Source organism: Miscanthus floridulus, chromosome 18 (genome assembly GCF_019320115.1).
Source record: "Miscanthus floridulus cultivar M001 chromosome 18, ASM1932011v1, whole genome shotgun sequence".
Lineage (NCBI taxonomy): Eukaryota > Viridiplantae > Streptophyta > Magnoliopsida > Poales > Poaceae > Miscanthus > Miscanthus floridulus.
This window is the reverse complement of record NC_089597.1, coordinates 18,307,830-18,332,847: the sequence shown is the minus strand read 5'-3', so window position 1 is coordinate 18,332,847 and position 25,018 is coordinate 18,307,830. Positions and strand designations below refer to the sequence as shown.

General features: G+C 47.3%; 1 protein-coding gene across 6 annotated transcripts in view; it reads right to left on the bottom strand.

The window, feature by feature from the left end:
- LOC136520102 (uncharacterized) overlaps window positions 1-25,018 on the bottom strand; it is a 126,999-nt gene that overhangs the window by 94,340 nt on the left and 7,641 nt on the right. For 5 of the 6 annotated variants that reach the window (XR_010775144.1, XR_010775145.1, XR_010775143.1 and 2 more), the window contains one exon: window positions 23,015-23,446. Coding sequence is in view for 1 of the 6 variants with exons in the window: in XM_066513502.1 (XP_066369599.1) it covers window positions 23,346-23,446 (101 nt within the window). In the remaining 5 variants the exon portion in view is untranslated. Of the gene's footprint in view, window positions 22,527-23,014; window positions 23,447-25,018 lie in introns of those variants that run through there. The other variant, XR_010775134.1, reaches the window with a different exon arrangement.

Below are 25,018 nucleotides of genomic sequence, written 5' to 3'. Positions count from 1 at the left end.
CCAGACGCGGCACGCGGCTCGCCCGCCGCGTGTGCGAGTCGGACTCTCGCACGATGCTCGTGTCCACTCTAGGTCCACGTCCATCCCATGCCCCCCCCCCCCCCCCCCCCCCCTATCAGGCCTGGTTGGATACGCATAAAATTAAATTAAATTTCATTTTATTCCACCTCAAACACATATAGATTGAAATGAATATACATGCATTTAAACAAGGCTAATTTAGCTGATGCTTATGCTTATGCTAAAATGTTGTGAAAGAAAAATATTATTTCATGACTAAAAAGTAGTGCTGAATAAGGCAAGCAAAAAGAGAGTCTCATGTCCACTAAGGTGAGCATCCGGGGCTGCTAGTGGCTACAGTCTTCAGTAGGGAAGCGTTTGCATGGCAACCAAAACTCTCTTGACCATCGAAGTGGAACAATATTGTTTCTTGTTCCTTTTCACGCATCAAACAATTTTATATGTAAGTTTCTCCTCCCTCCGTCCTTTACTAATATAAAGGATGTAGCACTACGAAAAACACGTGATTTGCCGAGTGGAAAAATCTTTACCAAGTGCCAAATTTCGGGCACTCGGCAAAGACCTGCTTTGCTGAGCACCGCACTCGACAAAATATTGCAGACCTGCACTCGGCAAAGGCTGTCTTTGCCGAGTGCCTGACACTCGGCAAAGGCAGACACTCGGCAAAGATTGGTAGGGGCCTAACGGCATCCAGCGACGTCCTCTTTGCCGAGTGCCCCCGTTTGGCACTCGGCAAATTTTTTTTTTGGTTTTTTGCCACCAATTTTTTTGAAGCTTTAGTACACTACCACAAACAACATGTTTAAATTTGAAACATTTTCATTGCCTTTTGACATATTTCTATAGTTTATTTTATTTTGTTGAATTTTTCCAGAAAATGTAAGTTTGAACTGCAGGTGCATCGAATAATAGATTACATTCGTTCAAAAAATGTTATCCTTGTTTCTTAGTGTAAATTTAGGCTAAATCCAAGAACTGTATCGAAATTTCGATCAACGTGCTCACGGAGCAACGCCGCCAACTTGCGTGGGAGTGGTTTTTTAATTGTAAAAAATGCGAACGAATTCCAAAAATCATGAAACTTGTCGAGTTGTCGCCATATCGTATGCGTATGCCGTGGAAAAAATTTGAAAATGTTTCGACCACATTGTCATGTACGATGCTCACAAACCAGGACATCTCCAGTGCCTAAATTTACACTAAAAAACAAGGATAACATTTTTTGACCGAATGTAATCTATTATTCGATGCACCTGCAGTTCAAACTTACATTTTTTGGAAAATTCAACAAAACAAAATAAACTATAGAAATATGCCAAAAGGCAATGAAAATATCCCAAATTTAAACATGTTGTTTGTGGTAGTGTACTAAAGCTTCAAAAAAATTGGTGGCAAAAAACCAAAAAAAATATTTTGCCGACTGCCAAGTTTTGGCACTCGGCAAAATAAATTCTTTGCCGAGTGCTAAACGGGGGGCACTCGGCAAAGAGCTGCTGAATTTTTTTAAAACTTCGCCGAGTGCCAGATCACGACACTCGGCGAAGAAAATTGACTTTGCCGAGTGCCGCCGATCTGGCACTCGGCAAAGCCGGCAAAGAGATATTGAAATTTTTTTAAAACTTCGCTGAGCGCCAGATCATGACACTCGGCGAAGAAAATTGACTTTGCCGAGTGCCGCCGATCTGGCACTTGGCAAAGTCGCCTTATCCCTTCACCCGCGCACGGCTCTCTCTCTCTCTCGCTCTCTCTCTCTCTCTCTCATTTCTCTCTCCCTCTCACCTCTCTCTCCCTCAGCCGCCGCCGTCGCACATCGCCAGCCCGCGCCTCCGCCCCGGCCCGCGCCTCCGCACATCGCCGGCCACCGCGCCTCCCCATGCGCCGGCCCCTCGCTGGCCGGCACCCCCGGGCTGCCTCCCCGCGTGGCCCTAGCGCCGCCATGGCGCCCCACCGGCGGCCACCGCCCCCGCCCGGCCTCCACCGCTCACGCCAGCCCCCTCGGCGGCCACCTCCCCAGCCTGCGCGCCCCCCTCGGCGGCCACCTCCCCCGCCGGCGGCCACTGCAGAAGAGAGGAGGAGGCGCGCCGCGGCCACCACCCCCGCCCGGCCTCCACCGCCCGCCCGGCCTCCACCGCCCGCGCCGGCCCCCTTAGAGGCCACCTCCCCCGCCTGCACGCCCCCCTCGGCGGCCACCTCCCCCGTCGGCGGCCACTGCCCCCGCCGGCGGCCACTGCAGAAGAGAGGAGGAGGAGGCAGGGGAGAAGAGAGGAGAAGGGGAGAAGAGAGGAGGAGGGGAGAAGAGAGGAGGAGAAGGAGAAGGAAGGTGCCGGCCTAGGCCCATCGACCCTCACGCCGCTGCGGTCGTCCCCGCCATCGTCGCCGACCCTCATTGTTGCCATTCTCGTCGCGAAGGTATGCCCTACACCTGTAGTAGTTAGTGTTAGTAGTAGTTTGTAAGTAGTAGTAGTTAGTAGTTAGTAGTGTTAGTAGTAGTTTGTAAGTAGTAGTAGTTAGTAGTTAGTAGTGTAGTAGTATTGTTAGTAGTAAGTAGTGATAGTTGTAGTGTTAGTAGTAGTAGTGTTAGTGTTAGTAGTAGTTGTAGTGGTAGTAGTACTTGTTGTACTACTTTGATACTTCCATCTGCATGGAAAGAGAACTAAAGTACATGACTCATCTTGGTATATATATGTTTGTTGGCCTTCGTGCCTATGTTTGGTATATATGTGGTTGTTGGCCATCGCGCCTACGTTTCTTACAGGTTTTGGAAACCTCCCCGTGCAGAGGAGGTGCTGCCGAAATTTTCAATGGATTCTAACCTATTGCCTTTTTATGTAGGAGAAGGGCCCGTGGGAGGGACTCAGCGACCCCGATCGTCTTCGTCGGCGCTGCTGGTCTGCCTACACCGTATCGCCTCGCCACTACACCGACACGCCACTGCCCCGCTAGCCTGACTCCACCGCCACCCTATGTATAACCCCCTCCTCCTTTGCATGCATGTTTTATATGGTCACGTAGCCCAGTTAGGCGTCTCCCGTTCAAAAGAGATATGGTCGGAGGTATACAGATCTTTGTATATCTGTGACCGTATCTCTTTCAGATTGTCCACGTATTTTAGATAGCCCATAGATGCGTAGATGAGGTTAGTTTCCATGGTTCACTCCGGTCCGAGACAGACTTTCGGCATCACCTCCCTGTTGTTCTCCGGATACACACTCTCCCTTGCAGGATGTGTATCGGGAGAACAATGGGGAGGTGCTGTCGAAATTCTATCTCGGATAGGAGTGGAGCATTGAAACTGACCTCATATATGCATCCGCGGGTGGGATTAGGACCTATCCTCACCTATTAGATGGTAGGAACACCGTGCAGATGCAATTGCTGGTTATATTACTCGCTTACATATGTATATGCTAGAGGATGGAGAACCATGATTGGATGTACATGGGCCACGCAAGTATGACCCCAGAATGGATGACTAAGACTAATGCTTTCTTGGAGCATTCATTTGGCAAGGCTGCTAGAGGGTCGAGTCAGATGCCGTGTCACTACAGCAAATGTGACAACCGTGTAAGAAAGAATAGGAAGAACGTGGGGGAAGATCTTTGCAAGTATGGATTCACGCCAAACTATACCTGCTGGATCCACCATGGTGAAGCCGATCGTATTAGAGAGGAGGTGGTGAGACCACGCCTCGAGGCTTTTGATGGAGATGCTAGGGTAGCAGACTGGATGGATAACTTTCAGGAGGCATGGTTCGGTGAAGGATTAGAGGACGAGCTAGAGGAATCCACAAAGGCGTACTACGATATGTTGTCTTCGGCACAGAAGCCCCTTCATGAAAAGACAATGGTTTCGCAACTAGATGTCATTGGACGCCTAATGGCGTTCAAGTCGTAGTGTAGCATGAGTCGAGACAACTTCGATGGTATGTTGGCAGTTGTTGGATCCCTGCTTCTGGAGGGTCACATTCTGTCGAAGAACTTGTACGAGTCACAGAAACTTCTTCGTGCCCTTAAGATGCCGTATGAGCACATCCATGCTTGTCTGAATGGTTGCGTCCTATTTAGGAAAGATCATAAGAAAGCAACGCACTGTCCAAAGTGCAAATCCTCTAGGTATCTGGAGGTCGACACTAGTGATGGCAAGAAGGAACAACTTGGTATCCCCACGAAGGTCCTATGGTACCTTCCTGTCATACCGAGGATCCAATGGCTGTACATGACAGAGGAGTCCGTGAAACAGATGACATGGCACAAACATGGCAAAAGATACAATGCTGACAAGATGGTACACCCATCGAATGGTGATGCATGGACCCATTTCGATGGCATACATCATGGTAAAGCTGAGGAGGCTCGGAATGTATGTGTAGCGCTGGCAATAGATGGGTTCAACCCCTATGGATTGCTGGCGGCCCCATACACTTGTTGACCCATGTTCGTGATCCCCCTCAATCTCCCCCCCCTGACATCATGTTTCAACCCAAGAACGTATTCGTGTCACTGATAATTCCTAGACACCCAGGGAACAAGATGGGTTTGTTCATGGAGCCTCTCATTGATGAATTGATCCTTGCTTGGGAAAGGGGGTACTGACATACGACTGAGCTACAAAGAAGAACTTCACAATGCATGTGTGGTACCACTACTCCCTGCATGACTTCCTAGCGTATGACATATTCTGCACGTGGTGTGTTCACGGGAAGTTCCCATGCCCAATATGCAAGACAGCTATGAGGTTCACTTGGCTGAAGAGGGGTGGCAAGTTTTCTTCATTTGACCAACATCGTCAATTCCTCCCTCTTGACCATCCATTCAGACGAGACGTCAAGAACTTCAGGAAAGGGGTTCAAGTCACCGACCCTGCACCTCAGATGATGATCGGTGCCGAGGTCCGTGCTGAGATAGAGGCTCTCAAAGATGATAAAGAGAAAGGTGGTTTTATTGGATATGGTGAGGAACACCAGTGGACTCATAAATCGGGCTTGACTAGGCTCCCCTATTTCAATGACCTTCTTCCACACAATATTGATGTAATGCACACAGAAAAGAATATTGCCGAGGCGCTTTTTGCAACACTCATGGACATTCCTGATAAGTCAAAGGACAACGTTAAGGCTAGACTGGACCTGGCAACGATGTGCGATAGGCCAAAGCAAGTGATGAAGCCTCCCACGCCCGGCAGGAAATGGAGAAGGACTCCGGTCGATTTCATCTTGACAAAGGACCAAAGGAAGGAAGTACTGCAGTGGATCCAGACGTTAATGTTCCCCGATGGGCATGCGGCGAATTTGAGTAGGGGAGTGAACTTGTCCACTATGCGAGTCTTAGTGATGAAGAGTTATGACTACCACATATGGATTGAGCGACTCCTTCCTGCGATGACCCGAGGATACATCCCTGAGCATGTGTGGTGCGTGCTGGCAGAGTTGAGCTATTTCTTCCGCCAGCTTTGTGCCAAGGAGTTATCTCGGGACGTGATTGATGACTTGGAGAAAGTGGCACCTGTGTTGCTTTGCAAGTTGGAGAAGATCTTCCCACCGGCTTCTTCCTGGCGATGCAGCATCTGATTTTGCACCTACCATACGAGGCACGAATGGGGGGGCCCGTGCAGGCCCGTTGGTGCTATAAAATTGAGAGATGTCTAAAGATTCTTTGGAAAAAGTGTAGAAATAAAGCTAAAATTGAGGCTTCTATGGCAGAGGCATTCATTCTGGAGGAGGTGTCAAACTTCACAACAGCATACTATAAGGATGGCCTTCCCAGCGTGCATAATCGTCCCCCTCGTTACAACACGGATGAGAGTTCATCGAACCTCAGCCTTTTCAAAGGGCAACTCGGAAAGGCAAGCGCATCGGGCACCAAGACCTTGTGGCATGATGAGTGGCGCACTATCATGCTGTATGTGTTGTTGAACCTTGACGAAGTGAAGCCTTATGTGCAGTAAGTTCTCAATGAGCTTGTTACATACGCCCTTGTCACTATCCTCCATCTATCGTACCCCCTTATCTCTTGTTTTTAGGGAATTTCTGAATAAATACTGGAGAGGGAATAGGGCTCCTTCCCCTCAAGAAGAAGATAGTCTTCTCAAAGATGGTGTGCCCGATTTCATATACTGGTTCGATACAAAGGTACCATCCAATTTACCTCGTTCAATCTTTGACATCCCACTTTGCTCCTATGAGCGAGTAATGTAACGATCTATCCGGCCTCACCTTGCAGGCCCGCAAGGATGCGAAAATGGATGCTGAGTTGAAAGGGCTCGCCAAAGGCTTCGCCTACAAGGTCAAGTCATTCACCGTTTATGATGTGAATGGCTATCGCTTTCACACAAGAAACTACGAGCGGAGTCGACCCAATCGGAAAACCACAAATACCAGAGTTTGTACGCCCGGCACCGATGAGCGCGACTACTACGGCATAGTAGAAGAAATATACAAGCTCAATTTTGAGTGTCGCAAAGCTCCTAATCAAGTCATATTCAAATGCCATTGGTTCGATCCTAATGTCACGAGAACAGCCCCTGAGATTGGACAAGTCGAAATTCGACAGGATTCTGTCTATCAAGGAGAGGATGTCTATATTGTGGCTCAACAGGCCACGCAAGTTTATTATCTCCCATGGGCGTGCCAAAAAGACCCCAATCTTATCGGTTGGTACCTTGTGCAGTTGGTATCGCCGCACGGTAAACTGCCTGTCCCAAACGATGAGGATTACAACTTTGACCCAAACACATGGGAGTTCTATCAACTAGATGGGCTAGACGGGAGGTTTGACATAGACATGTTTTCGCTGATGGGCATGGAAGTAGACAATGACATTGATCAGGATGATGGAGATGAGGACGACGGAGAAGAGGTGCAAAATGCTAAGGACTTACAAATGCTTGAGAGATTACAGTTAGGCGATGACAATGATGACACGATGGAGATGAGCCCGATTTACTCGACAATATTGATAGTGATGACGACACCTATGATCCAGCCGTTGCCGATCGTGAAGAATATTTCTAATTCATGTAATACTATATTATTATTATTATTATTGCAATTATGTTTCGTTCATTTTGCATCTCTTTATAAGTACTTGTAATTTAACTGTGCTAATTGGTTTACTCTTTGAAATTGCAGGCACTCGACAAAATGCCGAGTGGAAGGCAGGCCTGTCGGGGGGTCAACTCCCTCTACATGAGGGAGCGCTCACCACCCCACGCTGAGGAGGACCCCTTGCCAAAGCCGCCGACGAGGAGGACGAGGAGCGGCCGCCCCCGCGGCCATCCGAGGACGAGGGTGTAGCCGGCTGCCACCCCGTCGGTGGATGAGGACGACCAGGCGGTGGGCCTGCACATAGGAGGGGGTGGCACTTCCTCTGACTCGTCGAACCATGGGGAGGCAGCGATAGCGACAGCAGGGGGTTCCACTTGTATTGCCTCTGGCTCTACCTTGTCGGGAGTCTACTTGCGTGGGCCCTCGTAGCTCCTGGCGCGGCCGATCCCACTTCATCGGTGCCTGGTGATTCGACCCAGCGGCGACAAGTAAGTATTATTTCACTACTATTTCATATGACATGTTGAAAATCAAACTGGAGACTAACAATTCTTCTTAATGACTCTTGCAGCAACTGGGAAGTTGTGTCCGGAACGGGCCAACACATCAATGGCACCCTGGGCCTTCTAATTTGGCAGCACTACCCTGGCATGGTCACCTACGCCTCGGTGACTTCGCCGCCCTGGACGTGGGACCACTTCTATGCCGCCGAGGACAGCGAGTTTGGCACCGTTGCGGCGCGGATCAAGGTCGAGTTCTGGGTGAGTCTTCATCGCACTAAATTGGTCAATACTATGCATTCATTGGTCGTTCTTAAAATAATGAAAAGATACATGATGTCTGTATGTAGGACTTCTTCAGGTGCGACGAAGGGTTTGAGGACCAGGCGGCGTGAGTGCAGGACAAGGTCTGTAGGTCCCGACTCTCGGACCTGTACCACGAGACGCGGCTCCAATACATCATCAACTACAACGCCGATGTCCTTGGTCAGGTGGTGAGGAAGGCCGATGCCAGGACCAGGACGCTCACCAAGGAGCAGTACCTCTCGGTAAGTACAAAACATTAATATTGACTCCTTCCATGAAGAATAGGTAGGCTTCATTTCATCTTCTGACATATCAATAACTTGATGGCATGTAGCAATGTCCTAATTGGTGCACGAGGCACCGCCTCTGCTGGGAGGCCATTGTGGATAGGTGGCTCTCAGAGGAGTGGGCGGAGAAGCACAACATCCGTCGGGACTACCATCTGCAGATGGGTGGGGCGCCACACCACCAAGGCAACCGGAGCCTCAACGCGTACGCCCAGACATGGGTAATCTTTTTTGTGTTTTCATCTATATTTATTTATTCTAACGCTCAATTCTCATTACTTGTAATCATCTTTGTGTTTTCCTCGCAGTCCCAAGCGCACCAAGGCCAGGAATGCAACGAGTTCATGGCGTACGCCCTGGCACATAAGGGCAAGGCGACGGCCCCAGAAGTCACCTACAACCCGACGGATGGGCCCGAGGCGTACACCAATGCGAGCGTCCACAGCAAGCTTAGCGAGTACACCTTGACGGCCTGCGAGTGCCATGGGGAGGACTTTGATCCGGCACCCTAGCCCCTGGACACAGACCTCCTAATAAGGATGGGAGGAGGGAAGCAGCATGGCCGGTACTGGATGGCGGATAGCACAGTCGACTCCACCTCTGTTCCCAACCTCGCCGAGATTCGAGCAAGAAGCACGAGCTCCTCCCTCCCCATACGCTCTCGGCAGCAGAGCTCACAGCAGCAGATGGTGGAACTCTAGGTTAGTACTGTTTTATTCGTCGTTCATTGCTTTTACACATCTACCTTGCCTTTTCATTGTTTAAACATTACGGATGGAATGTTGCAGGCCAACTTGAGGAGGTTGGAGGCCCAGCAGGCAGCCTAGGCGAAGGCCCATCGGCTAGAGATAGAGGCTGTACAAGCCCAGAGGGCGGCCGAGGCGTAGAGGCTGCAGGACATGTTCAGCTTCATGGCGAGCCTTCAGGCCTTGCTTGGTGTGGTCGTGCCCTAGTCGTTGCTCACTCCAGTTGTGGCTCCTCCTCCTCCTGTAGGGACTCCGGTGAGTATATATGGTTGTTTATTCCTTTAGCTTGTGCGGCCCTCCTGTAGATACTCATGAATTCGCTTCTCCTTTGTGCAGCAATAGTTAGCGGGTTCGAACCCGACTCCTCAAGGTGGCCCTTCTCCACAGGCCGGGTGGACAACTGGCCCTCCTCAAGGTGGCAGTTCACATTCAGGGTGGGGAGGCTGGCAGTAGGTACCGCTTATTTGTTTCTTTTCATGTTGCATGGACTTGTGTTAGACTTAGCCTTATGTTATTGTGATGGATATTGTCATGGATGATGCGAATGTATGTGATGGATTATGGACAATGGATTTATATGTGATGTATTATGGATGGTGGATGTGTATGTGATGGGTTATGGATGTGTATGTCATGGAATATGGATGTGTATGTGATATATCCTGTGTTGTGTGTTGATATATATGTGATTTCTTTGTTTGTGCTGATAGAAAGCAAAAAACCCAAAAAATAACATTTTTCCTCTCCTTGCCAAGTGCCACACTCGGCAAAGAGGGCTTTACCGAGTGCCGTGACCATGGCACTCGGCAAAGCTGGGAAGCAGAGACCCAATTTCCCAGCTTTGCCGAGTGCTAGAGCCATGGCACTCGGCAAAGTTTTTTTTTAAAAGAAAAAATTTCTTTGCCGAGTGCAAGAGTATGGCACTCGGCAAAGAATTTTCAAAAAAAAGAAAAAATTCTTTGTCGAGTGCCGCTGAGGTGGCACTCGGCAAAGAGGCCATCAGAGTTGACGTCGGATTTTTTTTGCCGAGTGCTGACGTGACACTCGGCAAAGGCTTTACCGAGTGCCCAATATGTGGCACTCGGCAAAGAAACCTTTGCCGACGGGTTCTTTGCCGACTGCTCTTTGCCGAGTGCAATAGGGGCTTTGCCGAGTGCCCTAAACACTCGGCAAATCACGTGTTTCCCGTAGTGTAAGTTTGTTACACGTTAAACTATCGTAATTTTGACCACGTTTATAGAAAGATGTGCATCTATGATATTAAAGAAGTAAATTAAGAAACTACTATCTCTGTCCGAAAAGGATGTAACTATGGATTGCGTGCCAGTTAAAGTGATTCATGTTTGACCAAGTTTTTAGTAAATAATATTCATATTTATGGCTCCAAATTAATTTATTATGAAAATATATTTCATAATTAATCTAATGATATTTATTTCATATTATAAATATCTATATTAGCCAAACTTGATATACTAAAACGCGACGTTGTTCCAGAATTGCATTCTTTTGGGATGGATGAAGTACATTTGACAATGTATCTAACTATATTAATTTGATATTGTAAATATTATTGTTCTTTTCAATAAACAGAGTAAAATATTGGATTGATCAACTTAGGATAATTCAAAATCCTGTACATTTCAGGATGGTGGGAATAATTTAAGAAAAAAATGTTGTAGCAGTATAAACAGTTGTTTAATTTTGCTTTTGGTACACAGCAGCGAGCGTGCAACACTTCTTCCGCAATTTTTTATTGTTCATGTTCCAATTTAGAACGGGCTATTTATCTCTCCCCTCAAAATCAACTACTCCCTTTATCCCAAATCATAAGACGTTTTGGCTTTTCAAATTCATATTTTTTGCTATGCATTTAGATATACACTACGTTTAAATATACGTAGTAAAACAATGTATTAATTTTAAAAATAAAATGTCTTTATAATTTGGAATGGAGTGAGTACCAGATAAAAGAGAAGTTGGTGCAGCCCGACATGCATCTCCTGTAAACAAACCTTATTGCCTGCGGCAAGCCTAGTGCCCGACGCACGCAGCTGATCCCTCGTCCCGCGCCCATTGCCCATTGCCCATTGCCCATCTCTTGTCCGTACGGAAATCAGGTCGAGCTCAAACTACCATGGCGAGATAGAGGGAAGGGAAAGGGAGGGGAGGGAGAGGAGAGGTGAGGGCGAGGCGTGCTACGCGAAGAAGGCGTGAGGTAGGAGCCAAAGCTTTGCGGTAGGCCGGTCTCCATCAGCCACCGGCAAGGTGCAACACCCGATCTACTTTTGAAACATTCAAATAAAACATATGCAATATACGTCTGAAGATAGATGAAACACTCATGCATTTGAAACATGCGTGTATAGCCATTGCAACACGTGCAACACCAAAATCTACTTTTGAAACATCCAGATGAAAACATTTAAAATAAAACGTCTGAAACAACTGAAACATAGACCTGAAACACTTGAAACACACCGTCGCTGACGGCACGGCCTACCTGGTGGGGAACTGCGGTGGCTCCACGTACGATGAAGGGATGCTTGGGGACGAGGATCGACGTGGCGGCTCTAGCGGCGGCGTAGATATGCATCGAGGTGTGCGCTCGGTGGGGTCGGAGAACTCGAGGGCGACCGTGCAGCCGGACGCGAGGAGACTGGTGGTGAAGACGGCGTCGTCGGGATCGAGATGGCACCGTAAGCAGCGGCGTAAGACGGGCGGATGCAACGCTGCGGCGCTTGAGGACGCCGGAGAAGGCCCTAGCGAGTGGCCTTGTGCTTCCTGGGGCGAGCAGCCTCGCACTGGACAAGGAACTGGTGCTATCTTGCGAACAGCGTGGGATGGGGGCGGATGCGGCGCCGCGGCACTGGAGGGCGCCGGAGAAGGCCGTGGTGAGCGGCCTCGCGCTGCCCGTGACGAGCAGCCTGGCACTATAGAAGGGAGCAGCGCTGTTTTTTTTTTGAAGCGAACTGACGAGCTGCGCTAGAAGGATAAGGCGGAGTCTGAGAGGCGGCGTGTGGCATGGATGGGTCGGGTCGGGCGGGTCAGATCCGTCTGTCCATCCGGACGCCCCGTGTGGAGCATTATCGTATTGCCTGCATTCTGCAACTAATGAGCATACTGTTGTAAAGTGCTCCGATTTTGAGTCGTGACTAAAAAGGAGATGCGGCCAAAAGATTTTATTCTATTATTTTATTTCCATTCATATGTCGAGTCTGCAAGTCGATCTGCATGCGAGTCTGTTGTAGATCAGGGATAACCAGGGTACATACATGCTCACTCCGAGTCTCTTATAGATCAGATCAGCATAGTTCGATGTCGTGACCGCCGTCCATCCAGCCCTTTCGCCGCCATAATAACCCACACCGCGACGACGAACTCGAAGCCCGGGGAATCATCGCGCCGACCTTCCAGGTTAAGGCGGTGGCGAGCGTGGCGGCGAGGAGCCACACGGCGAGCTTTGCCCGGCCTCGCGCCGCTGACCCCGGCGGCGACTGGAAGCGGCGGAGGGACAGGAACAGGAGGAGCAGGATGAGGTGGGAGAGGCCGACGAAGGCGAGGTCGTGGCCGCCGCCAGCGCCATGACGGAGGCGGAGGCAGAGGCAGAGCGCGAGGTTGAGGCCGAGGGCGACGAGGATCCCCACGGTGGCCAACGGCAGGCGGCGGCCGCGGGCGGGCGCCGTCGCTGGCGACGCGGGGTCGGCGTGGGCATCAGCAGAGGAGGGTCTGGCCGGAACGGCGGCCATGGTTTAACAAAATAAGTACACATCTTATTTTTTAAATAACAAAACATTTTATTTTTAACTAGCTTTAAATAAATTTAATATAAAAATAGGAGTATATTCTACTGTCAACACTATGTCATAAATATCTACAATCTTTTATATATTTGATTCATTCTAAAAAATTGATTTCGAGAAAGATGATAAATGTAATTATTTTTGGAACGGAGGGTTTACATCATCTGCAGGGTAGGATAGAGTACCTGAGAATGTGAAGAAACTATGCAAGAACTGATAAGAAACTACAAACTAGTAGACCACTAGAATCCTACGCTAACACGTGATCAGCCGACAGCAGCACACTGGAAAGTGGAACTACACTGTAACAACAGGCACTATAGGATGGAAATTTTCGTTGACTTACAAAAGGCAGTCACATCCATGTACTGGTTATAAGGTTATTAGGATCGAGACCCCGAGTAGTAGGATTGTTATTTTTTTTTGACAGCAGGATTGTTATTTATTTGAGATCGTATGCTCGTATGGTGTACTCTCTGGCAACAAGCTTACATGAGTAATAAGCATTCACATGCAAAGCTAAGCTGCCTTAAAGTGCAAGCAATCTAATAAGAACCAGTGGCTCAAGCTGCTGACACGACGCCGACTGCATATGGAGCCGTGTTGGCTTCGCGCCGAAGCATATGCATTTCCAGATTTGAACACAAAGAACTTGAGTACCAGTAGCAATGGCAGAGTGTTTGCACGGTTTGTGCGCCGCGCCGACTGACTAGTACAGATCGGAACACGACAGAATATTGATGGGCATCTGTCATCTGCTTGTTCAAACTAGCTCAAACACGAAATCCAGCAACTAGGATTCAGTTCAACAAATCGATTAACCAATAATGTGATGAAGCTGAGGGAAAACAAACCGTGAACACATCATCAGTCTCAGTATATATCAGTTGGAGAGTTAGACTGTTAGACAGTATAGATCGATCCTAACTCACTACTACAGAAATGATTTTTAGAGGCGCCTCCATTTTCTAACAGAAGCGGTTGTCTTAGTACGCCATCACTAACCTACGCGGGAGGCACTGCAGCTATACAACCGTTGCTAGAAATCAATTTTTAGAGGCGGTTCCATTAAGAAATCTGCCTCTAAAAATGTATCCATTTTTAGCGGCGGTTTCGTTAAGAGAACCGTCTATGAAAATCGATTGTCAGAGACGGTTGTATTAAGAAAACTGCCTCTAAAAATTAGTGATTTTCGTAGATTGTTCCCTTAAGATAACCGCATCTGAAAATTGTATTAACGAAACCGTCCTTAAAAATAGCTGCAACACAAATAAATTCATATCTGTTATAATGAAGTCGGATGAAGACAAACTTTATATCAAAATTGTAGAGCTCGAAGAGATCTAAAACTTTGTAGTTGATAAATTTTTTGTTTGAGATCATTTAGGGTTCCAAATATATAAATTAAGTCTCAAATTTTAAATTTCAATTTTTTGAATTTTCAAATGACCTTGGATGGAGAAATGTTCTATATCAAAGTTGTAGTGCTCGACGAGATCTAAAACTTTATAATTGAAAGTTTTCTCATTTAAGATTGTTTATGAGTTAAAATGTTGTTTATAAGATTCGTACATATTAGTACAAATAGACAACATTGTAAAATAAGATATAAGATATTGTGTGGTGCGGTGGTAGGGGATGAGACACACGAGGAAAGAGGTCATGGACTCGAATCTTGGTCTTTGCACTTATTTAAAAAATGAGTGAAAAATAAATCTTGTGAGCCTCTGAAAAGCGATTTTAATCGCCTCTAAAAATCTTTTCTATAGTAATGACTTACGGTTGCCATGACAGTAAATTAAATATAACAGGAGATCAAGTCAAAACAAATAAGATGATACAGCATTCTTGGGATGTTGTTATGCTGATATAAGAGCACGGAACGAGGAACATTAGTTTTTTTTACTCATAGAATATTTTTTATTTATCTAATTAAGTTTCCCCTTCCTCCATCCTGAAACAATATAAAGGATTTAAGTTTATCATACATAAAACTATCCTAAATTTGATCAAACTTAAAGAGAACATATTGCCACCTACTCCGTACCACATAAAAAGGTGAATTATGGAACTACTTCATAATGTATTTAATAATGCTAATTTGATGTTCTGAATATTATTGCTCTTTCCAATAAACACAATCAAATCTGGGATAGTCCTGCTCTCAAAAAAAAATTTGGGGTAGACCAACCCTGGATAATTCAAAATCATTTACATTTCAGGATTGATGGTGGAAATAATTTAAGAAAAACAGTTATAGCAGTACAAATAATTGTTCATTTTTTTTGTTCCAATTTAGATCACGGCTATTTATTTATTCACATAGCTTAATCAACTTCCAGAGAGGAGAAACTTCACCCTATTTCTTCTTTCTGTACTAAGCGAACCTTGACAACAGCTGGACAACCCCATGCATCTCCTGTAAACAAACGTCAGTGCCTTCGTGCAGTCATGCTGTAACCAACGTACCATCGCCCTGTTCGTTTTGGCTAATTTGGCTTATAAACCATAGCTGAAAATACTATTAACTGGTTTGGTGTGAGAGAAAAATAATATTCGTTAGCTGATAAGCCAGATACGAGCAAGCGAATAGACCGCATAATGTGAAAGGCTCCGATTCGAGGCTCTGATTCAAGTCGTCAGACTAAAAATGAGATGTGAGGAACCATCGTCCCCCCCCCCCCCCCCCCCACCCCCCCACCCACCCACAAAAGAACAGGGCGATGGTATCGTTTCCCCGACTGGTCAATAGACAATAGCCATTGACTCTAGCCATGTCTAGTCACGTGACTTCGACTTTTTTCCAATATTATAAATACTAGTATTTTTTACTCATACGCTCACAACGCGCATCCCCACTCATGAATACACGCACACAAATTCTACCCTTATGATCATCTTTAAAGACTGGGCCAACAAATCTTTGAGATTGACGAAGTCACTAAAGACGCCTCGTTATCGACGAGAACGTCGCCTACTGCTAAAAACACAAACGTTGTTAAATCCTAAAACATTCGCTCCCATGAGAGTCAAACCCGGGACCTGAGATGCTACTGAGACTCTTGTAACCACCGGGCTACATGCCCTTTCGCATAAATACTACTTTAGTATATTGTCTGTGCTAACGCACAACACTTACAATTGATTTGGTGCTAGAAGCTATAATAAAAAATTTACGCTTATTAATAAAGTGTGCTCTTGAAGCTCGGTACATTTGATATGGGTATACCAGAGGGAAGTATTATGGCAAGAGCACGTATGAATCACTTTATCAAAATTTAAATTAAATTTCTTTTGCCGTGTTCTCTTTTTCTAGAGCCTGTTTTCAAACTGGGAAAACAAGGGACTACAGTAGCAAATGCAAATAATGTGTCACGGAGAAGAATCCTAGGCAATAATAATTAATTTTTCATACTTTTAAAATGGTATTGACATATTGGCAAATAACTTTCATTGTGCTTTCTCTAGCGAGTCATAACACCAGGAAAACACTACAGAAAGTTCATCCGAGTCTGAATCTTCCCAAGCGTTCTCCTTCCTCTCACGAAAGTTGAGCTTCAGTATCTTTTGCAGGATATATACTCTGAAATAATCAAATTCAAGGACTGCAACTATTACCATCGAGGAAAAAACAAAGGAACTAGACATGTTGCTGGTTCAATGGATCATCAATGTATTTAAACACGCACTAAATAAAGGCAACTCCTTTCGTCAGGTAAGTTACCTACACATAAATGTCAAATTTGTTGCAACCAACCAATAGAAAAGCGATTTCAAGATTTTCATCGGTTTACATTCACCACCCATTAAACTTGAAAAAAGTGTTAACCCCTACTTGTGGTACACTTCCATCTTGATTTTCAAGGCCTCGCTTTAGCAAGCTGAGTTGTTTATCTCATGCACTTGCAGCATCAACTTCTAGTTCCTCGCCTATATCAATTGATCTCAGTGCTGCAAAATAAACCAAATGTTATAAATAAAATCTGCTAACTGCAAATTGATATGCCATAATGAACATTTATTACCAACCAACCACATGTTCCTCCAAATTGCAACTAAATATATAGCTAACAAAGCAACAATAACCTATGATCTCAGCCCCACCCGTTCACAACTTGCCCAAATCATTCAGAGAAGATTGACTTAGACCTCTAGAGAAACACCTATTTTGTGTGTATCCCACATATTATCCATAAATTCCGTGTTATTACATTCAACTATCAAGGATAGAAATGTACAACATTAAACATAGGCACATGGTATACATCTATGTGTAGTGTCACAACTTTAGTGTGTTTTTTAGCGTAAAATTTTTGACACCCTGCCTTAGGTCTAATAGGTGAATAGATTCCTAGGTATGAGTAGCTATTGTCAAGGATAGTATATAGCCAAAATAAAAGTTATAGTTAGGCGTAACATAGGTATACATCTTACTTCCTTAAATCCACTGAACTCATGTAGTATCATGATACTATCCATATTTTCATGTCCTAGTGAAAATTTACATGTTCCAAACTTTGACAAATCATAAACCAAGCAAAGTCGTACCTGGAGTGCAGAAGCTGACATAGGGAACAACAATGTTGACACCATATCCAACACATGGATCATTGAATACCTTCTTTGCTTGGCCGGATTTTAGATCAAAACTAAATATGCCATCATCTGTCCCCACAAAAAATATTCCAGCGCCATGCGCAAATGCAATATAATTAGAATAGATGGAGCGACCGTTGACAGGGAGCACCTTCTCAAGCTCAATGACTTTAATTTGTGCCCATTCCAAGTCTCTGTTGGGATTCAACTCTGATGACCAGAGGGTGAGTTTTGCAGCTTCATCCAATCTTGCGACTCCCAACTCACCATTCTCCATTTCCATGAGGGCAGTAGAACACTCACTGAGCTTAAGAGGTAGATGAATCACATATGTTTCCCTTGTTTCCATATCATAACTAAGAATTCGACTACCATCATCAGTCGAAAAGTGGAGTGTATTCCCCACAAGTGCAGGGGATGTTGCATCAACATCGCACTCAGGTACAAGAGTTGGATCGCTCCAGGAGCCAACCTCTGATGTGTAGATGTGCAAGGAGGACATATGCTCGGGCTCAATGCCGTGGCCCAAGGAGATCACCTTGAATGGTTTGTCGCGACAGTCTAGGTGGTTGCAAGAGCCACTAGTTGTGGCCCCGCAAAGCACAGTTGCATACCAAGCAAGTTGTTCGCCGATGTCCAGTTGTGGTAGATCCCACTGCTCGTCTATGGTTGGGTCCCAGACGGTGAGGACGGTATCTTCATCCTCCATAACATTCCTTTCGAGGAGGACGCGGCTGTGGCGGGCATCGAGCACGATGCAACTATGGAGGGTGGCTTGGGGAAGGTGGAAAGAAGAGGTTGGAAAGAATTGGGCACTTTCAATGTTGCAAAAGAAGCCAAGCATTGGTGGCTTACAGTGAAATTTTTGGAATTCACGGTGGAATCGGGGGCTGCAGATAAAGCGGCCCCATGACTTGCAGACGAGGGCGGCATCGACGAGACTTGCAGGATCCGTTGGAGGGAGGCGGAGGAGGGACTCCTCGATCAGCTCATCAATCATAGCAGGCGTTGCCGCCATGGTGATGGGCAGGATACGGAATTACGGACTCTGGCGGGCGACGAGGATCTAGGGTTGGGTTGGGGGAGAAGACATGAATCGAGATTTTGGGGACTAGGAGAGATGAATGATAGTGTGTGTGTGGTGGGGTGGGGGTTGAGGGGTGGAGGGGAGGGGGATATTTAATTATTTTCTATCTTTTTCATTGACACTTGCTAGTTTTACTATAGCTCTTATAAATTTACCAATGTAGAAAGAAAGTACCATAACTTTATATCTTTTTTGTCCAAATGGCTTTCACCTTTTATAGCACCACTAGAAGTTAGCATCGCCTACTGCAGTGTGCTAAGTAATGCTCAAACATTCTCTTTCATCTTTTTTATCACTCAAGGAACACGTTGTGAAAGGCCTAATGGGGTTGGGAGAAGTGGGTGAAGAATGCCATGACCCGTGGAGCTTTGGGCGAAATAATTCCTCTGCTCACCCTTCCGCCCCACAGCCATAGGACATTCGACGATATGCCTGACCGCAGGACGAATGGCCTTGGGTTCTCGCATTTTTTTCTCGAATACGCAAGAGCATTGCATATCATTGTATTAAGAAGGTAGAAGTTTGAAATACAATAGAGACCGTTCCTAGCCCGATGGTTACCTCAAAGGGACTACATTTTGACTATGACAACCTTGGAATCTATTGTGATCAACCTAGACTACGATCTAGCTAAAGTACCAGACCGCGCTGCTCCACCAGCCATCGCCCTGGATGCTAGGAACAGCACATGAAGCGCCTCGACGTTTGCTTCCAATAGGGTGCCCTGGAAGTACGAATCGTACGAACGCTTGGCTGTAGAGGAAATCGGTGCTGAAGGTGCCAGAATCCCCATCTTCTTCATGAGCAGCACTTCGCCACGTTTTGACGCCGGGATGTGGTCCATCTGCTGAGTAGCAATCCGTCTGCTCCTAATGGGCAGAGTAGTCCGCTTTGGTGTTGGCTTCTGCTTAGGCGGGGAGCTGATGAGAGGTGGTTGTCTCATTACCTGGACCTCCTCAATGATCTTGGACAGTCGCTGGCGGCCTCCCTTGGTTTGGGCGTATCTCAGCAGTCAGCTCATCAATTGCCTGAACAACGCCCGTTATCGTGCCATCGGCCGACTCAGCTTGCGGTCCGGCATCCATGCACTAGGCCAAAAGCACAGCCGTGGTGTGTGCCTTTGATGGTGAGGACGGTGGGACCTCCGTCCCCTCCTGGTTGCCAAATGCGCCGACATGATCAGCCTATCCCGGCGTGGTTGGCGCTGCATCACTGGTCACCTCATGCCTCAGGGACGGACAACTGTCCTTGCCGTTGCCTGGGACGCCAGAGGGGGGGTTGTTGCACCGTGGGGACCGCTGAGCATCCCTGCCTCTAGAACCATCTGATCTGAGGCCGACTGCCCTCTAGTGATCGCCTCACCAAGGAAGGTTGGATCGCCATGATGTCCGCTAAGCAGCCCTGCCTCAAGGACCATCGAATCCGAGGCAGGCTGTCTTCCCATGATCAACTCGAATGGAGAGGATGGATCTTGTTCAAAATGGAGAGGGTTCCAACAGTCGGTGATTTCAGACTGTTTCACCGGCTCAGCATCTTGGACAAGCATCGCGGTGCTCACCTCCGTCTTGCTGGCGTCGCCATGACTGCATCCCCAGGAGCCTTGGGTGTGCAGCCCAGACCCCCCGTGGGAATGATGCCGGTTTGGGATGGCCTCATGGCCGGAACGATGGCGTTCTCCAGCGCTGTGGCCAACCCGGTTGTGGCCCGACGAGCACAGTCGCTTGCAGTCTCTGGCAATGTGTTGAAACCCTCGGCATCGCAAGCATCGCAGAGGCAAGCAGCACGTGGCGATGCGGTGAGAGTAAGACAAGCAGTTTAGGCACTTGTCTCGCAACACTTCCGCGATGCGCCTCCGGCGAGGTGGCTTGAAGGTGGCGACGCACTCAGCAGGCGTAGGTTCCACCTGCCTATGTAGGACCTCCCGCCACCGTTCTGCGTCAGGCGGTGAGATGCGCCTCCTCCTCCTCCGCAGAACACATGCGCCCAATCTTTGGCGGGCAGGGACGTGCTCCATAGGGCCCTAGTTGGCCTCGTCGAGAGGTCCCAGCCGCCGGTCAGGGATGCGGTCTCCCCCGGTGGGTGCGCGACGTGGCCTCCTCCTGCGCCTGCGTCGCCTATGACCTTGACGCTGCCTGCCGTCGACCTCGCGTGCTGTCTCCGCTGGCTGCTCGTCGACCGCTCGGGTGGGCGACAGGGCACCGGACCATGCCGGCCTGGGCATTTCCCGAGCGGGAGAGCTCCTGCGGACAACTTCGGCGAAGGAGGCCTGGGTAGCGATGGGTGGCGAGAAGTCGGAATCCGAGTTGGAGAAGATGGAGTCCTCGAACCAGCGCATAGCCTTCGGGCATCTGGGGGCACCGCTGGGGAAGAAGGGCTCCGCGAGCGGGGAGAGGTGGGAGACCGGCCTGGACGGCGCAGGCCCCGCGGACGGAGGCGGCGGCCGCTTGGCCTCCCCCCGAGACCCGCCGTCAGTTCTGTCGGCGACGCCGCATCTGGGCTCCTCGCTGGACGGGTGATGCTAGGCCGGATGGCCGCCCTGCGGCAGCGGCGTTGACGATGCCTTGGCCAGCAGCGGTGGATCCAGGTCGCCGTGGACGCCGAGGGAGGGGGCGGCGACGAGATCAGGCGCCGGCGGCCCTAGGGAGCTGGCGTCCAACTGGGATGGTGGCGTCATGGCTCCTGCTCCCGCACGCGTCTGGGGGCCGCAACCGGGGGAGGCAGGGGCTGAGGTGGCGGAGGGAGAAGTTGGCGCGGGGGAGCAGGAAAGGGAAGGGGGGTTGGGAGACGCCGGCGCCGGGTTGGAGACCGGCGGTGGGAGGGGGGGCGCCGGATCTGTCGACGGCGCATCTAGGGTAGGCCAAGGCTGTGGAGGTGATGGGAGCTGCAGGCGTTGAGGTTGCAGGGAGGGGCAGGAAGGGGAGGGGGGCCGCCGGCGTCAGGCTGCGGGATGCGGCCTCTAGGAGATGCGCTGCCTAGATGCTCTTTCTCTTCTGTGGCTCTTCCAGTTAGGTTTCCTTCACCAAAAGATGGCTGCATCCTTTCTTTCTTTTTTTCTAAACAATCACAATGATTTCCGTTTGGTGTTGTCTTTTCTGACCATCTATTTGAGTCAAAATCCATTCAGGGTTAGTCCTGAGCCCAACCCCACCTCGGTTCCAGCTTTGCCCGTTTGTCGTGCACGTATATGGCTCAACCTAGTGGCATGTCTCTCGCCGGCACCTCGGTTCCAGCTTCTCAACCTCAATGATGCAGCGCGAGTGGGATTTGCAACGCATCATATACTGCTAGTACTTCTGTTTTTGCTTGGCCCAGATTCTAATTAGAGGAACCATATGTTTTGGAATTCGTTCATATTCTGGCAAATTTGAGGACCGTTGATTGCATCAGTTCATGTTTGGAGAATTTGGGTGAGAACGACCATTAAGTTTTGAAGAACAAAATTTGGAGCACCTGACATACTACCTCCATTCTAACCACCTTGATTCCAGTTTAAAATTGAACTAACCAACATCCTATTCCTATATCCTATCAGCCTGTTCGGGAGGCTGTATCATATCGTGGATTATTTACTGCAGGCTGATTTGATGTGAGAGAAAAACACTGTTCCTGGCTGGAAATTTACGATCGTTTACGAGCAAGCGAACAGGCTCATATTTGGGAGACAATTTCACAAATCAATATCCATGTATCAATGCCGCAAACAGCCGTTTCACCTTTTCTCAATGCTTTCTGCCAGCGAAATATTCAGGAGTCAAGATGTCAGTACTCATTCTTAGTGTTTTAATTGCAAATTCCCATTAACTTAACATAGAAGATCATACATTTCAGGACTAAAATCCAGGAAATGCACATAGAGTAGCTGATGCAGGGCCAGTGTAGCCAGATTACAGACAATGCCAATGGACAGGCTAACCAATTTAGGAGGTAAAATCCCTTTAAGAAAACACATAACCCTTAAAGGCCAACAAATTAAGACTAGGATTAAATTAACCAATGCTAAATAATGTCACATCATAAATCTTATACAAGTTTCCATTTCACCGATAAGCCTATAGATCATCACTTTAAGCTTCTGATGCACTTGAAGCACTCGTACTTGGCGACTCACCTTCAGAGGCTGCTGCTGCTGCTCCCAATGCTGCACAAATACACAAATTGTTAAGATAACATCAGCTTGTTAAGAACCAATTTCCCCACAATCAATATTTTGCTTCTAACCACATAAAACAGGCAAACAACAACAATTTGTTATCCACAGCTGTTAGGCAACAGCCACACTTTATCAGTAAAAGAATTTGAACTGAGAACTTGAGAAAGAAACACCTCTCGCTGTTTAGCACAAATGTAATTATCTATGTTTGTATATTATTAAATCCGAAGGGCGGGCCTGGTGCAAGCGGTAGAGTCTTACCACTTGTGACCGGAAGGTCCTGGGTTCAAGTCGCGGTCTCCTTACATTGCACAGGCGAGGATAAGGCTTGCCACTGACACCCTTCCCCAGACCCCGCACAGAGCGGGAGCTCTCTGCACTGGGTACGCCCTTTTGTATATTATTAAATCCCAAAGACATATTATGGATGCTAATATATGCATGTAGAGACAAATGTAGGTTATTGCTTCAAAAAAGAAAACAAGTATCTATCGTGCTGGGTACATTACTTGGTAACAGCTACACCTGATCATTAACACCACTCAGGTTCCAATCATCCATTTTCCTATGTTGTTAGTGCCAATGATAGATCATGGCGAAAGAATGTAAAGTGTTACAGATAGTAGCCATGCTGATATCTGGAGTAGAAACAAATGTAGACAATGGCATTTTGTAACACACACAAGAAAAGCAAAATGTAAATCTCTAACTGGCAGCTGGCACCCTTACTCGACCAGCTCTCTCTGAGGGCGCAGGAACAGGAGGAACATGAACCAGGCCAAGGGTGAGGTGCATCTCTGCCAGCACCTAGAGTGAGTCTCCTGTCCACCCCCACTGCAGTTGCATTGCAGCTACAGCTTCTAGCAGTCTAGTGCTACTTGCTGCTGCTCTTGCTCTACCCCAGATAACTGGAAAAAAAATTAACACAATACAATTCAGATCAAGTGTTGATTATGACCATAAATTAACAGAAAACAATTCAGATCAAATGGACACCATTCAATGGACCCATAGATACTTTTCTTCAAAATATAGTATTCAGTATTCACATACTGTTGCTTGCATATATCACTTTCATATAACAATGATTCACAAGCAGATGGCCGATGACTCAATGAGATAAACTAAAGAAGCAAGAGCTCATCAGATAAATTTCTCAATTTTATTTTTCTCATTCTACATAACCAATGCTTTCACGACCTCAACCACAGGTGCAATGACGGCAGAGACACACTATGGTGCCAATGTAACTCATGGGTCGCACATGTTCAACCTCATCTGAAAAAACTTAATCATATATACGAGTTTTGAGTCATTCTGCCCTTGGTGCAATGCTGCTGTTCAACGGGACAGCAACGGTTCTATAACTGATAGTGTGACCAGCAATTGATAGACAACAACAACAACAACAAAGCCTTTAAGTCCCAAACAAGTTGGGGTAGGCTAGAGTTGAAACCCAGAAGAAGCAATCAAGGTTCAGACACGTGAATAGCTGTCTTCCAAGCACTCATATCTAAGGCTAAGTCTTTGGGTATATTCCATCCTTTCAAGTCTCCTTTTATTACCTCTACCCAAGTCAACTTCGGTCTTCCTCTGTCTCTCTTCACGTTACTATCCTGGCTTAGGATTCCACTACGCACCGGTGCCTCTGGAGGTCTCCGTTGGACATGTCCAAACCATCTCAACCGGTGTTGGACAAGCTTTTCTTCAATTGGTGCTACCCCTAATCTATCACGTATATCATCGTTCCGAACTCGATCCCTTCTTGTATGACCGCAAATCCAACGCAACATACGCATTTCCGCGACACTTATCTGTTGAACATGTCGTCTTTTTGTAGGCCAACATTCTGCACCATACAACATAGCAGGTCTAATCGTCGTCCTATAAAACTTGCCTTTTAGCTTCTGTGGTACCCTTTTGTCACATAGGACACCAGATGCTTGCCGCCACTTCATCCACCCTGCTTTGATTCTATGTCTAACATCTTCATCAATATCCCCGTCTCTCTATAGCATTGATCCTAAATATCAAAAGGTATCCTTCCTAGGCACTACTTGACCTTCCAAACTAATATCTTCCTCCTCCCGAATAGTAGTGCTGAAGTCACATCTCATATACTCAGTTTTAGTTCTACTGAGTCTAAAACCTTTGGACTCCAAAGTCTCCCGCCATAACTTCAGTTTCTGATTCACTCCTGTTCGGCTTTCATCAACTAGCACTACATCGTCCGCGAAAAGCATACACCAAGGGATGTCCACTTGTATGTCCCTTGTGACCTCATCTATCACTAAGGCAAACAAATAAGGGCTCAAAGCTGACCCTTGATGTAGTCCTATCCTAATCGGGAAGTCATCCGTGTCTCCATCACTTGTTCGAACTCTAGTCACAACATTGTTGTACACGTCCTTAATGAGCCCGACGTACTTCGTTGGGACTTTATGTTTGTCCAAAGCCCACCACATAACATTCCTTGGTAT